Consider the following 15,014-nt stretch of genomic DNA (forward strand, 5'->3'; position numbering starts at 1 on the left):
TGATGATTGACAGGACATAGTAAGAGTTGTAGGGAGTATTATCTGTTACATGAGGATGTGTTATTGTACAGTTGTAGGGAGTATTATCTGTTACATGAGGATGTGTTATTGTACAGTTGTAGGGAGTATTATCTGTTACATGAGGATGTGTTATTGTACAGTTGTAGGGAGTATTATCTGTTACATAAGGGTGAGTTGTTGCACAGTTGTAGGGAGTATTATCTGTTACATAAGGGTGAGTTGTTGCACAGTTGTAGGGAGTATTATCTGTTACATAAGGGCGAGCTGTTGTACAGGTGTAGGGAGTATTATCTGTTACATGAGGGTGAGTTGTTGTACAGTTGTAGGGAGTATTATCTGTTAAATAAGGGTGAGTTGTTGCACGGTTGTAGGGAGTATTATCTGTTACATAAGGGTGAGTTGTTGTACAGTTGTAGGGAGTATTATCTGTTGCATAAGGGCGAGTTGTTGTACAGTTGTAGGGAGTATTATTTGTCACATAAGGACGACCTGTTGTACAGGTGTAGGGAGTATTATCTGTTACATAAGGGCGAGCTGTTGTACAGTTGTAGGGAGTATTATCTGTTACATAAGGGTGAGTTGTTGTACAGTTGTAGGGAGTATTATCAGTCCCTCTATAGTCTGGTGCAGTGGGTGAGTTGTTCTACAGTTGTAGGGAGTATTATCTGTTACATGAGGGTGAGATGTTGTACAGTTGTAGGGAGTATTATCTGTTACATAAGGGTGACTTGTTGCACAGTTGTAGGGAGTATTATCAGTCCCTCTATAGTCTGGTGCAGTGGGTGAGTTGTTCTACAGTTGTAGGGAGTATTATCTGTTACATGAGGGTGAGATGTTGTACAGTTGTAGGGAGTATTATCTGTTACATAAGGATGAGTTGTTGCATGGTTGTAGGGAGTATTATCTGTTACATAAGGGTGAGTTGTTGTACAGTTGTACGGAGTATTATCTGTTACATAAGGGTGACTTGTTGTACACTTGTAGGGAGTATTATCAGTCCCTCTATAGTCTGGTGCAGTGGGTGAGTTGTTGTACAGTTGGAGCATTCTACAAAACATGTCTGAAGAGGTTTATCCGTGCTCGTTTCAGTAATGTAGCGATCTCTTTGGCCCTATTCAATTCATCAATACCCACATGACAATTTTCTATAAATATACAAAAAGATGACACAAAATTGTACACAACAACTTGACAAACGTGATGCAATGTGCAGCAGTTTCATGAGCGAAATGCAAGCTGACTGTACTGTGAATGGAATGAACGGAGAGTAACTTAGCGCAGAGTTGAAAGAGAGGAGAGACTCAGAGCATTACAATTTATTAAAAAATACATCAAATATAACATTTACATCATAACAATGCCCTCCTTCCCAGAAAATATATTTTGGGGCTTCCATATATTCTATGCATGCACTTCTTTCTTGCTTATTTGTGCCCGTTGGTCTCTGTTTGGGCTGAGGCAGCTTCATCCAGGGGGAAGTAGTAGAAATGGTGGACTCTTATAAGTATTTGGGAACTGTGTTTGATTCTTCACTAAGGTTTTTTTAAGAACACTGAGCAAATGATCAAACGAGGACAGCAGCGGGTTCACTTGTTGCGGAAACTCAGCTCTTTTAATGTGTCGCCTAACATTTAAAAACATTTTTATCATTCCTTCATTGAAAGTTTGCTGACCTTTTCTTTTATTTGTTGGTTTTATTGGTTATCTGTGAAGGACAAGAACGGTCTGAACCGGATAGTAAAAGCGTGCGGCAAAATCAGCGGTGTTCAGATGGAGGGTTTGGCCTCTGTGTGGAGACATCGGGTGCTCCAAAAGACTAAGGCCATACACAGCAAAAGACTAACCGCTGCACCAAATCTTTTATTCCTTCTGCCATAAAGCTTTTAAATGGAAAGTAAATTTGCTATTGTGTCCCTGATTCACTGAGGTTTGAATGTATGGCATCTGTTTTTCTTTTTCTTTTATTATTTATAGATTGTGCACGACCAGAGATGTGCGAACTGAATTGCCCTTTGGGATTAATAAAGTTGTTGATTCATTGATTGACTGGATTGGATTGTGAATTGGAAGGAACGGACTTCGGTGGATCAAGGCAAATACCTTGCATTTGAGAAACAGCCAATGTGCGTCAGTGGCTGGGTTCAAGTGCCCTGTTACCAGATTCACACAGACGGAACGCAAACAAATGTGAACACAAAGCTCAATCAGACGTGTTTGTTCTGCCGCTAAAGGTTGGTAAAGGAATGTAACAAACGTAACTCAAGTTCTATAAGTGAAGGCCAATGTGCAAACATACCGAGCCGATCTGGATCTGGAGCTAAACTCTAAATGAAAGAACAAATAGTTGGGAACTCTGCTGCATGACTCCGGAATGTTTTGTTTTCTTTGATTCATATGTAATTTCATTCAAATTAATTGGTTGTATCTTCATTCCTTCCTTGTATAAGTCCAACCAAAGTATTACATTATCAAGTTGTAGCTGTTGCTCTTGAATTAAACTATTGTCAAAGTTCACATTACCCGAGAGCATTGCCATGAACATGATTTTCACACCTGTAATTTGTCTTCTGGGGCTCAGAGGCTGTATTGCGTATCTCTATTGTTGTTGTACAAGTGTGACCCAACTAGGCACAAACAAGCATTCCCTGAGGCTGAACACGCAAGAAGTTATTGTTAAGTCTATGTCTCAAAACAATGATGCCACAAAGTCAAAACATTTCAGATGATGCAGCCCAAACTTTTGAAACTTATGCTATGTAGTCTGCACTTTTGCTGGTTCAGAGCAACTGAATCTGGGTTCCCAAAGCCTTAACCTGCAGGTAGAGGACACATACACGTTTTCTCATTCTCAGTATTAAGGTTTTGCGTCTACATCACAAAACCACGTGACCTGGTGTTTATGCCGTCATATTGGAGATCAAACTATCCATCTGGACCAACGTGTCCTATTTGTGTGCGATAAAATCTGAATTGAATAACAATGGTGGTGACCTGTGTTGCTGTTGGATGTTGTAGCCAGAGTCAATCTGCTAAAGAAGGAGGGCAAAGTATCTTTCTATCAGATCCCGGCTGATAAAGATCGCAGACAGAGGTGGATAGCGGACTTAAAAAGAGAGGGAAGGAGCCCACTGTGCAGTCAGTATTTCATTTCTGGTGAGGGACCATCTCCAAGAAGGGATTTACAGTAAATGAAATTATATATACCAAAAGTATTTTTCTCACCGGTGCACTGGGACGGAATCCCCCACCGACCCACTCCCCATCCCCGTCCTCACTTTTGCCGGCAAGGAATCCCCCCCACCCCGGCCCTCTGTTTCCATCATCCCGGGCAGCTCCGACTCTGATTTTGACCCCATTCTACTTCCCCTGGCTGTTATCAGGAACAGATGTGATGTTTGGTGATCAACAAAGATCTCACTCATCCCACTACAAAATATTTAAAAGCTTCTAACCCCTTGAAGCGTGTCAGTTCTTGGTTGGTGTAGGACGATGTCAAATGAATGAAGTAGTTGTAAATATTTGGATACTAAAGGTTGGGCACAGAGCGAGCGTTGATTAGACTGACAAAGCACTCCATTGGAATTAGATCGGGATCTATTCCACAACCCGGTAGGACGACTTTAGCTTTATATCTTTCTAATGACGCCTGATCTAACGAGCTGGCAATTTCAGGCAGTTTTATGTCATTTAAAGTGTTTAAAGTCGCCATGATTATATTGAAATAAACTGAATAATCCCAGTCTTGACCTCCAGTATGGCCGCCAAACATTAAAGCACGTGACTGCCACATCACACGCAAAACCTTAATATGGACAGACCATGCCTCATATGAAAGCTCAGAGCCTCCAGCAGTAATTCACTGAGCTGCAGAGGCTGCATTAGCACTGATTAATGCTTGATGCTGGGGTTTAGATAGTGACAACTCAGATCAGAGATTATTCATTTAGGTGTAAACCAACAAGATTTAAGCATTGAAACTGGCAACATAAATGAGAGACTTGTGAGGTTTATTCTGGTTTCCGATTGGATGATCATCTTGAGAACAAATACAACAAATGAAACAACTTGGTCCTCATGTCCAGTGTTTTTGTAATTAAAAATAAATCAGCATTTGAACAAGTTGTCGGTATGTTATTATAAGGTGTTTTATCCTCTGTGTTTTATCCTCTTAGCATGCTAATTCTTTTTAACCTCTTACCCATTAATGTGACAGGCAAAACACGAATCTAGCCTCTGAAAGTTGTGAAAAGAGCCTATAAACTTATCACAGTGACAAATGTTACAGGTTCGTACAGATAGCCAGCACCCACATCTTCAGGGCAAGGATTTGCTCCAGATGATGGAGGTGCTGCTCCCACCTAAAAATGAGCACATCATCCAGATTTGGCAGCACTGCAGTCCTCATACTCCTGCAAAACACAGTCCACGACCCAGGATTTATAGCTTCAGTGACACGACCGCAGGCAAAACTTCATATGTGGGTATTTCTTAAAGTGACAATTTACACCAGAGGCAATAGAGCTGTACTTGCAAACCCTAGCCTCTGTTTATTCTCACCAATTGCTTACATATTCATTGTTGCTTGGATAAATGACATTTTAAATCACAATACAAAAGCTGAAAAGAGGGACGAGGCTTTGCAGCAATAGCAAGCTGTATCTGCGCTGCTTGCATTAATTTCACTTTGGTTGCCTGCACAGTGCACCTTTTCCTTCAGGAGTTGTTCTTGTAAAGTTGCTGTATGATGTGTTGCTGTTTGAAGTGTTTTTTATTTATTATCCGCAGCTATAAACTTTCAATAGTCCATCATGTCATTCTCTGAGCTCCTGGATGCACTTTGTTTACGTGACTGTAGTGGTTTTAGAGAAAATATTTTGAAAGGGCATCGGAAGTTGTGCTTAGTTCCTGTCTTTCCCCCCACTGAAAAATTAGAACTCCATCCTCATTTCTGCGACGTGTAGCGTAATGATGCTCGTTGGATGTGCGTATGACATTGCTGGTGTAGATTGTCCGAATGGTTAAAATGAAAAGCAACTCCTGTGCATACGCTGTGCTGCTGAGCTTACTGTTACTGTTTTGGTGTAAATCATGGTGTACTCTCTGGAAGGATGTAATGGTGTCCCCCAATATGTCACTCTAATAGGCTATAACAATGTCCATGATTATGCCCGGAATGGGTGGAGATCACAGGCAGAGGTTGGAGGTAAGTGGGTGTAGGATATTTTTTGGCAAGTGGGACAAGTTTTGCAAAAGTTCTGAACAAATAATTTATTGCGACCCACATGACTGGCCCATGCAAAGTATGTGTCAGGTGCTCTATCATCGGTCAACATGGGAACCACGACTGGCACTGTCAGCCACTGCGCACAAAACATCATTGTCAGTGACATAACGTTCCTTCTTCCCCTTTCTCATATGGAGTCTTCCAACCATTTTGGCAAACTATGGCTCCAGAGTCTCGTTTTCCCTTTGCAAGGCCCAGATGTCCTGGCACCTCCAACATATCCTTTGTCAACCCCAATTTAGATTCCAGCTCCGTAGGATTTCACCCTTTTTCAAAAAACACTGGTGGCAAGACTTTCTTGGACCCTTTGTTCCCCATTTCATACAAACTACTGTCCAAGGTAGAGAAGGTTCAGGACCAGGCTTCTGTTCCTGCTCTGGAAATGAAGTCACCCCCACTTTGGACTGGGAGGTTGAGGTGAGACAGGGAAGGCACGACTGGTAACCCCTGGTGAGACTCGCTGGCATAGCTGTCCAGGATGGCATTGAGAGACATGCTTAAAGACTCAACTCAGGGGGATCTTCAGGACTTGAAGCTCTCAAGAGGTAGCTGTGGCAAATCGCGGCTACAATATCGGGATCAAGTTGGACTGTGTTGCCAGGGTCGACGTGGTCACGGGTAAACTGGTTGACCAGGTCCCATTCCTTCTGACTGTGGGCATCAAGTGGCTGGTGATGGGGCTGTCGGGAGAGTGCGTCGGCATCCTGATTCTGGTTTCCTGCTCGATATTGCAGCTTGAAATCATAGGTGGATAGTGCAGCAAGCCACCGGTGGCTGGCAGTGTTGAGTTTGGCAGATGTCAGGATGTAGGTCAGTGGGTTATTGTCGGTAATGACAGTGAACTTTGAGCCGTACAGATAGTCGTGGAACTTTTCGGTTACACTCCATTTTAGTGCCAAGAATTCCAATTTGTGGGCCGGATATCTGGACTCACTTTTAGATAGTCCCTGACTAGCGTACGCTATCACATGTAGCTTCCAATTCTGCTCCACAGTGCAGCTCCAGGGCCCATCATGCTTGCGTCGGTGTGCAAGATGTAGGGTTCTTTTGCACTGGCAAATTCGAGTACTGGGGCTGTCATGTGTTTGTCAATTAATGTCTCAAATGAGTGTTGGCATTCTCTGGTCCATCGTTCATTAAATGGCTGTTTGGCATCGAGGCTGGGCATGGGAGAAGGTTTGCGGCTTTGGCAACAGGCTGGGGGTGTGCCCTCTGGTCAGGCCGTTCAAGGGCATGGCAATGGCGGTGTAGGCATGGGTAAACCTGCGGTAAAACCCCGCAAATCCTAAGAAGGACCTCAGTTCCTTGAGTGTCCGCAGAACAGGCCAGGACTTAAGGGAATTTATCTTCTCTGGGCTGGACTCCACACCCTGCTCCAAGACAATATGGCCGAAATAGCGCACAGATGTTTGAAAGAATTTGCACTTCTCTGGTGACAACTTCAGGCCATAGTCTTTTAAGCACTGGAGTACTCTCAACAGGTGGTTTTCACGTTTTTCAAGGGTGTTAGAGAAGATGATCAAATTGACAAGGAATACAAGGACCTCTTTCAGATGCAGGTCACCCATACATCTCTCCATAAGCCGTTGAAATGTGCTTGGTGTGTTGGTTACGCCTTGTGGCATACGGTTGAAATCCCTAAAGCCCGTTACGAATTTACGAATGCTGTCTTCGGTTTGTCAGCCTCTGCCATTTCGATTTGGTTGCAGGATTTGCCACCTGGGTTACACACGGGTGATTACAGAACCTCAAAACCTGGGCCCAGAAGAGTGTCTGAAAGCCGAGAAAGGTCTAAATAGTGTTTGTTATGTCCATATTAATCTTACCCACACAACACATGCATTTACTAATATTCTTAACATTGACCTTCGGTTGGATAATCTGATGACATTTCCAAGTATGCAAGTATGTAATTATTTGGGCATGTTCCTGTTATGAAATCGCCATGTTACAACTCCCACAAGTGCCCCCTTTAGTGATACAGAAATTCGTCAACCTCTTTATTTATGAAAAGAGATTGGAATTTGGGATTTTACATGTGGGCCATGACGTGAGCCAGGCCTGGTCTATGGAGGACCTCAGGAGATATATCAGAGAAGATCCACCCTCTTTCTCTGTCAGAAGATGGTGATGGATGAGATAGGACTGTGCTTTCCCCACCTCCACAACAGCTCCTGTAGGAAGAGTAAGATCGACCCCACTGAAAATCTGATTACCAATGTGTTGCTGGGCTTTGCATCTATGCTCACTAGTGTACTCAACCTTCTGGTTATCATTGCCGTTACACATTTCAGGTAATTATAGTTATTGTAAAGAACATGTTGGTACTGTACATGTTTGGATAATTATTTGAATGTTTATTGAGAGAATGTGCTGTCAGGATCATATAGTGTTTGGTTTATTTCAGTCTTTGATTTTCAACCAGTGTGTCAGGGGAACACTGTTGTGCCGTCAGGTACTGAAAAGATTGTCCAACTGGAGTTAATGGTAAAATCACAAAGGCACAAAGTATTATCATTTCCTCCCAAAATTACAAAATATTCCGCTTATTCCGCATAAAAACTGCTAACCCTGTAGTTTAGATCTGTATGTTTTGAAACACGTGATTCATATTATAGACCTATTTCAGTGTTCTCCTGGACATGTTTAAAATGTAAATGTTTGTTATAATTATAATCCTATTATTAATACACAAATAGCAAATCAAAATGCAATGATTGTCAGAAATATATTTCCAAGTACAGATAGGACACAATGATGTATATTTTGATCCTTGAAGATTGCCTAATTTGAGTTGGATTTAATGCAATTATTTACCATTTTGGAGTGTCCGAAGCAACAATTACCATTACCAAATTTAAAGAACCAGACAGACACACGTATTATTCACCATGTTGTATATTATATTTTTAAGTAAAAGATTACACATTTCATGTCTATGTAATCCGTCAGTCATCCAGGTATGATCCATAGCAAAGTTATTTCAGGGGTGGTTTCATATTATTGTTTTTCAACAAGACATGAAACCAGTACAATACACATGCTGCAACAACAGGTATATGTAAAAAAATTATATTATATAAAGTTTACAAGCTTGCTCATGGCTAATCAGGTATGTGGCAACTAATGACTACAATATCTATCATTTTATTCAAAATCTGTTTCTGAAACTTTATAAACTGCCAAGTTATTAAAATATTTCACTGAATCTGTCTTAAACTTAAAACAACTGCTGTGGATGCGAGTTAGTCTTCATGATTCCTTTTAACTTTTAATATTTGAAAATTTCAAATAGGAAAAATTTAGGAAAATTTGTGCTCAAGGTGATTCTAAAGCTATTCAGGAAAGGTTCTGTTTTTTTTCTGTGAAAGTGACTTAGTATCGATTGTTGCTCAAATGAGTTTCAGTACTAGTTTTATTATTGATGAATATCAGATTTTCAGTGATTTATTTATTTATTTGATTGGGACAGTGCATGTTAATGGACAGACATGATACAACATGAAATGTAAACAACCTGGATTATAACCAAAGGCTAGTTTCCATCAGTTGTCCTGAACCAGTACCCAAGCAGATATGCAGAAATTACATATTTATATTGAATTCAAGTAATTGTAACTTTGTACCCATGTGGAAATTGTATTGTCACAGAAATTACATTCTACCTTATTAACAGTTTTCCTGGACACATTTGAAACTTTGAACAGAATTGTATTATTAAACCATTAAACCATAATCTAATCTCAGTTGTAATCCAAAATGTAGGTTTTTTTTTTTTTTTTTTTTATCATTCAGGTCTATTTTGTAGAATTAGATCAGAAAAATAAAATATTCTTAATTATAATTTAAATGATCTCTTTCTCTTTGCAGACAGCTCCACACCTCGACTAACCTACTGCTCCTTTCTTTGGCAGTGTCTGATTTCCTTTTTGGTCTTGTGGTCATACCAGTCCACGGCATTAAATGGAAAATTTGTTGGACTTTGGGCGACCTCATGTGTTTGGTGTATTACACACTTTCTCTTACACTATTTACCTCTTCTGTTGGAAACATCATCCTTATTTCAGTGGATCGGTATGTGGCCATCTGTCAGCCTCTGTTCTACCAAAGCAGAGTGACTAGAAAAGTGGTCTCCACCTGTATATGTGCGTGCTGGTTGTACTCAGTTGGGTACTCAATTTTATTTCTTCATGAGAATTATATGCATCCAGGCAAATATAAATCTTGTGAAGGAGAATGTGTGATTTACTACTCTGAAGCAGCAGATTTATTAATGAGTTGTGTCATTCCATTTTGTATTATTATTTGCCTTTACACTAGAGTTGTGATAGTCGCTGTTTCTCAGGCTCGAGCCATGCGTTCTCAAGTTACAGCTGTGACCTCCAAGACGAGTAAAAGATCAGAGATTAAAGCTGTACGAAACCTGGGGATCATTGTGGCTGTGTACCTTGCTTGTTACTTGCCATACCTTATTGCTGCGTATTCTGAAACTCACCTCACAATACTAGGTACTCCTTTAATTGTCATTGCAATATCAATAATTTGTCTAAACTCTCTCATGAATCCTCTCATGTACACAATGCTGTTTCCCTGGTTTAGAAAAGCCATTAAACTCATAGTCACACTTCAGGTTCTGAAACCCGGTTCAACGGATCTTAAAATGTTTTAACTAAAATAAAGAAAATTATTCTACCAATTAAATTGACTGTTGGGTTATCATATAATGTGTATTGCATTGACTTGAACCAGGAAGTACGAGCACATATGTCCTGTGCTCAGGTCTCTGCACTGGCTCCTGTGGCTCAGAGAATAAACTTTGAACCAGACTTTGCAAGATGCATATGAACCATCTCGCACTCTGAGGAGCTCAGGCACCGGCCTCCTGCTGGGGCCCAGAATCAGGACTAAACACAGGGAGTCAGTCTTCCTGAACATGTGAGACAGGCCTCTACTTTGACTCTGTTTAAAACCAGGCTCAAAACATTTCTGTTCAGCTGCATATAACTGAAAGGCTTTCATTCTGCACTCTTCTCTCTCATTTAATGTGTCTCCCTCTTTTAATTTAATGATGATTATTTATGTTTGGATTCGTTTGTACTGAGATGATTTCTTATTCTGTAAATCACTTTCTAATTCTGTAAGCACTTTGATTTACTTTGTGTATGAAATTGTGATATACAAATAAACTTGCCTTGCTTTGCCTTGCATCTCTGTATATTTTATCTGACATATCATTGCAGTTCCTTCCATAATGCAGATTATAGCCACAGACTCTTAGGTTTGTCTAAACAGATCTTGTGCACCCTTGCTGACCTGCATTCAACAATATTATGTATGAAATAATGTGTCTATGTGTAGGTTACTAAAAAGCATTAGTTGTTAGCTAAATTTTGGGTATAATGTTTAATTAAAACACATAATTTTACTGGAGCATCAGAGCCTTGCTTTATATTTTTGTTGAATTATTTTTTAAACAGACTGCACATTATGAGCACACACACGTGTCCCGCTCAATGCTAATCACAAACAGATAAATAATATTTTTCTGGGGCCCTAACAGATTCAGGTCATAGCTTCCTCCCACTTCCAATCCAAAACTGAGGATGCATCAGAAAGTTCAAAGTACTGCAAGGCAAGGCAAGGCAAGTTTATTTGTACAGCACAATTCGTACACAAAGTAATTCAAAGTGCTTTACAGAATAAGAAATACATTAAAATCATAATAAAAACAAATCAAAACATAAATAATCATGAAGATTAAAATAAAAAAAAAGAGACATAAATTGGAGAGAAGAGTGCGGAATGAAAACCTTTCAGTTATTTGCACAGTTAAACAGAAATGTTTTGAGTCTGGATTTAAACAGCGTCACAGAAGAGTCTGTCTCACATGTTCAGACTGTTCCAGGTTTTAGCTGCATGAACCTGAAACGCTGACTCCCCTTGTTTTAGTCGTGACTCTGGGCACCAGCAGGAGGTCGGTCCCTGAGCTCCTCAGAGTGTGAGATGGTTCATATGACACTAACATGTCACAGATGGACTTTGGTGCTCGGCCATGGAGAGACTTGTACAAGCAGAGCTGCTTTAAAGTCTCTGAGCCACAGGAGCCAGAGCAGAGACCTGAGCACAGGACTTATGTGCTCATACTTCCTAGTTCGAGTCAGGACCCGAGCTGCAGCCTTCTGGATGTTCTGGATGTTCTGGATGTTCTGGATGTTCTGCAGCGTCTCACAGCTCGTTTGGAGAGACCAGTGAGCAGAACATTACAGTATCTAACCTACTGGAGACAAACGCATGGATAAGTTTCTCCAAGTCTGATTTAGACAGTAAACCTTTGATTTTTGATGTTTTTTAGATGGTAAAAGGCTGCGGATGTTATTGATTTGATGTGGCTGTTAAAGTTCAAGTCTGAGTCCATTATTACCCCTAGATTTCTTGCCTGATTTGAAGGTTTTAGAGAGAGAGACTGGAAGTGACTGCTGACACTGTCCCTTTGTTTCTGTGGACCAAAGACTATGACTTCAGTCTTGTCAGAGTTTAGCTGGAGAAAGTTGTTTTGCATCCACACACTGATCTGTTGGATGCAGTGACCAAGAGAGTCCACTGGTCCATAGTCTCCTGCTGCCAGAGAGACGTAGATCTGAGTGTCATCTGCATAATTGTGGTAGGACACATTATTGCTTGCTGCAGTGTGATTCAGTATAAAGTGGTTAAGCACAATAAACAGATCAGTCTGTTACCTTGGTGAGCCTGTTGTGAATACTGGAGAGCAACATGTAATCCATGTCCAATACAGAGACTTTTATTTTGGTGGGTCTACTTCCTGTTGTACTGCTCCGAACTTTCCAGTTCCTTTAAGTTCCTGCAGATTGCTTCATTTTTTGTCTCCGCTGTGGCTGTGGCATGGTCTGTCGGCAAACTTCAAACAAAGTACTGGAAGTCTCTAAACCTACGCATTTCACCCAGCATTTTAAGGTGAGCCTTTTGCCGAGATATAATCACAGAAAATTACAACTGTGTAAACTGGCGCTAAAAGTCGCTAACTGCTTCCTTCAAATTCCTCATAGCTTCTTCGTACATGTCTATCTTCTGGCCATGCACGGAGTGTAGCTTTAGCTTGTGGAAAACAAGGTAAATTCTTTTACAGTACTTCTATTTCTTTATTATTAGGAAGCCAAATTGTAGCCAGGCAAATGTGCTACAAGTTACAGGTGGCTCTTGGCCCTCTCAACTTTCATTTTTAAGATTATCTAACAAGCTAGAAAGTTGAATTCTGATGCTGATGGATTCTCTCGGCAACCTCATGGAGAGCAATCAGAAGATGTCCGGTCACACAAGGAATGAGAGAGAATATTGAGATCCACTGAACAGCAACTTGAAGATCCAACGTGTATCTGTCTTGACCAGCATTCAGTCCAAGCCATATGTGACAGACAACTTGTGTACAGTTCACCTCACAAAGATCAAGTCACTTCTTTTGTCCAAGCTCTCTCCATCTCCAATGCTGACAGCCTGCCAGACAACTTCATCAACGATCCCCAGTTCTCTTCAACTGGAAAGAAGAGAAACTCTGCTTCTTTCTCTAAGAGAAGAGCTTCCTGACCTGCCACTCCTGCTGCAAGAACTAACACACCTGGAGCTCCACAATAATGTTCTTGTCTTGTCATTGGATGACCATCTGGGCATTTTCTATTTTAAGTGAAATAAACAAGATCTTACAAGCACCAAATGCTTTAGCAGTTTGGATAAGGTGCACATTTCTCAATGAGACAATGTTGGTTGGGGCTTGGTGGAAGGACTCTCTTGCATCATGAGTAGGTACCTCAGGATCCCAAGCAGGATCTCCTTAACCTGAACGCTTCACCTGAGTGGAGCAGCAAAGACCAAGCTACACCTGCAGAAGGGTTTCAACTCCGATCTGTTGTCAGCTACAATTATCTAGAACTTTCCTTGGCCACAAAGGCAGTCTCCTTCAAGGTCTTCTTCAGGTCCTGGTACTTGGGCTTCTTCAGTTCGTAAGCTAGAGCAAGTCTTTCCTCCCACAGAATTTTAAGCTCAGTTAACATGATCAATTTTGTGCTCTTTGACAGGAGGATCACGTCAGGGTGGAGTGGGGTGACTGTTACATCATTTGGGAAAACAAGCTTCTTTTTTAGGTCTACCCGCATCTCCCAATCAGTTGCTCGATGCAACTCAGAGAAGGATGAACCCCACAAAGATATATATTTGAACAAGAAGTAAGGACACTAACAGTGAGCTGCCTGTTCGGTCACGCACAGAGCCTGTTGGAGTTTTACTTGTGGGCTTTACTTGTATTCATGTTATTCTTGTAGAATTCTTTGTGGCCAAATCTTGAAAATCTTGATCTCGTCAGACCTCAAAAGCTAAGCAAGACCAGGTCTAGTTAGTTTTTTAGATGGGAGAACGGTGAGAAAATCAGGTGCCACACTGGGGCGCCAGTGACAAAAAACTGTTGTTGTGTCCTTAGGCAAGACATTTCAACCACATTATATAAGACTAGTGTATTATTATTAGTAGTAGTAGTAGTAGTAGTAATAATAATAATAATAATAATAATTGTTATTATTGAGAAGACCTTTGAGATATGCCACGGCTGGTCTATGGGGGACATCAGGAGATATATCAGAGAAGATCCACCCTCTTTCTCTCTCAGAGGATGGACACAGACAAGACAGAACTGTGCTTTCCCCACCTCCACAACAGCTCCTGTAGGAAGAGTAAGATCGACCCAACTGAAAATCTGATAACCAGTGTGTTGCTTGGTTTGGTGTCAATACTCACTAGTGTACTCAACCTTCTGGTTATCATTGCCATTGCACATTTCAGGTAATTATTATTTTGAAGAAAAAAAGCCAAAGATATGTTGGTTCTGTACATGACTGGATGATTATTGTAATCTGTTATGTTCATTGTCAGAATGCTGTGACTCAAGAAATATTGAATAATACTGGTTTAGATGATTCAGGGTTCACACACATTTTTAAAAGTTAACTGATGTTAAGTTATTTATTTATTTATTTATATATTTGGAATATTTAATAGGGACAGTGTACAACATTTCTGTTAATGTTACCAGAATTAGCCAGGTCCATTTTTCATCTGTAGTGCCTGGACAGATGTTTATGAACTGGATTGTGTGTGTTTTAGAAGATAATGATGAAGTTGAGAACTTGATATTTATGGGAATTAGTCTTAAAGAATTTTGCCTGTTTAAATGTTTAATGATGAAATGAATAGTGGTTATTTTAAAGAGACATTACTATTGATGAAAAGTCTTCTGTACCTGCACAAGGACGGCAGGTGGAAATCAGTTTGTAACTAAATCTTGAGCAGAGCATCTTTTCTCTTTGAGATTAACATATTCTGTGCACTGCCCTTTTTAAAAATAAATAAACAAATAAAGTAAAAAGATATAATAAGTTTGATTCCATTTGTAGATATTAGTGTTGACAAGAATAACATTTCATACTGAGGAATAGACTGGATACTCAATACTGATTCTGAAACCAAAATTAAAAACACAACAATAGAATGTCATTAACAACATCAAATTGTAGTACTTTCTTTTATATTACTAAGTGGTGTTATATCTGCAATACTTGTCTGATATATTGCAATTGTTCAGGCCTATTTTATATAGAATTCTTTCAGAAAATGTAAAATTTTCAATTATAATTTATTTATATTGTTT

General features: G+C 40.2%; 1 protein-coding gene across 1 annotated transcript; it reads left to right on the forward strand.

Moving 5' to 3' along the window:
- Positions 1-7,429: 7,429 nt before the first annotated feature.
- LOC110173808 (trace amine-associated receptor 7e-like) lies at positions 7,430-9,974 on the forward strand. Its single transcript, XM_055150926.1, has 2 exons — positions 7,430-7,599; positions 9,176-9,974. The coding sequence occupies exons 1-2, from the start codon at positions 7,430-7,432 to the stop codon at positions 9,972-9,974; spliced, it is 969 nt and encodes a 322-aa protein (XP_055006901.1).
- The last annotated feature ends 5,040 nt before the right edge of the window (positions 9,975-15,014 follow it).

Source organism: Boleophthalmus pectinirostris, unplaced genomic scaffold (assembly GCF_026225935.1).
Source record: "Boleophthalmus pectinirostris isolate CB_2022bp ecotype Guang Dong unplaced genomic scaffold, ASM2622593v1 HiC_scaffold_1, whole genome shotgun sequence".
Taxonomy (NCBI): domain Eukaryota; kingdom Metazoa; phylum Chordata; class Actinopteri; order Gobiiformes; family Gobiidae; genus Boleophthalmus; species Boleophthalmus pectinirostris.

Coding starts and splice junctions, on each gene's coding strand:
- LOC110173808 (XM_055150926.1), top strand. CDS start 7,430: ATGGTGATGGATGAGATAGGACTGTGCTTTCCCCACCTCCACAACAGC. Junction 7,600..9,175: donor ATTGCCGTTACACATTTCAG/GTAATTATAGTT, acceptor TTCTCTTTGCAG/ACAGCTCCACACCTCGACTA.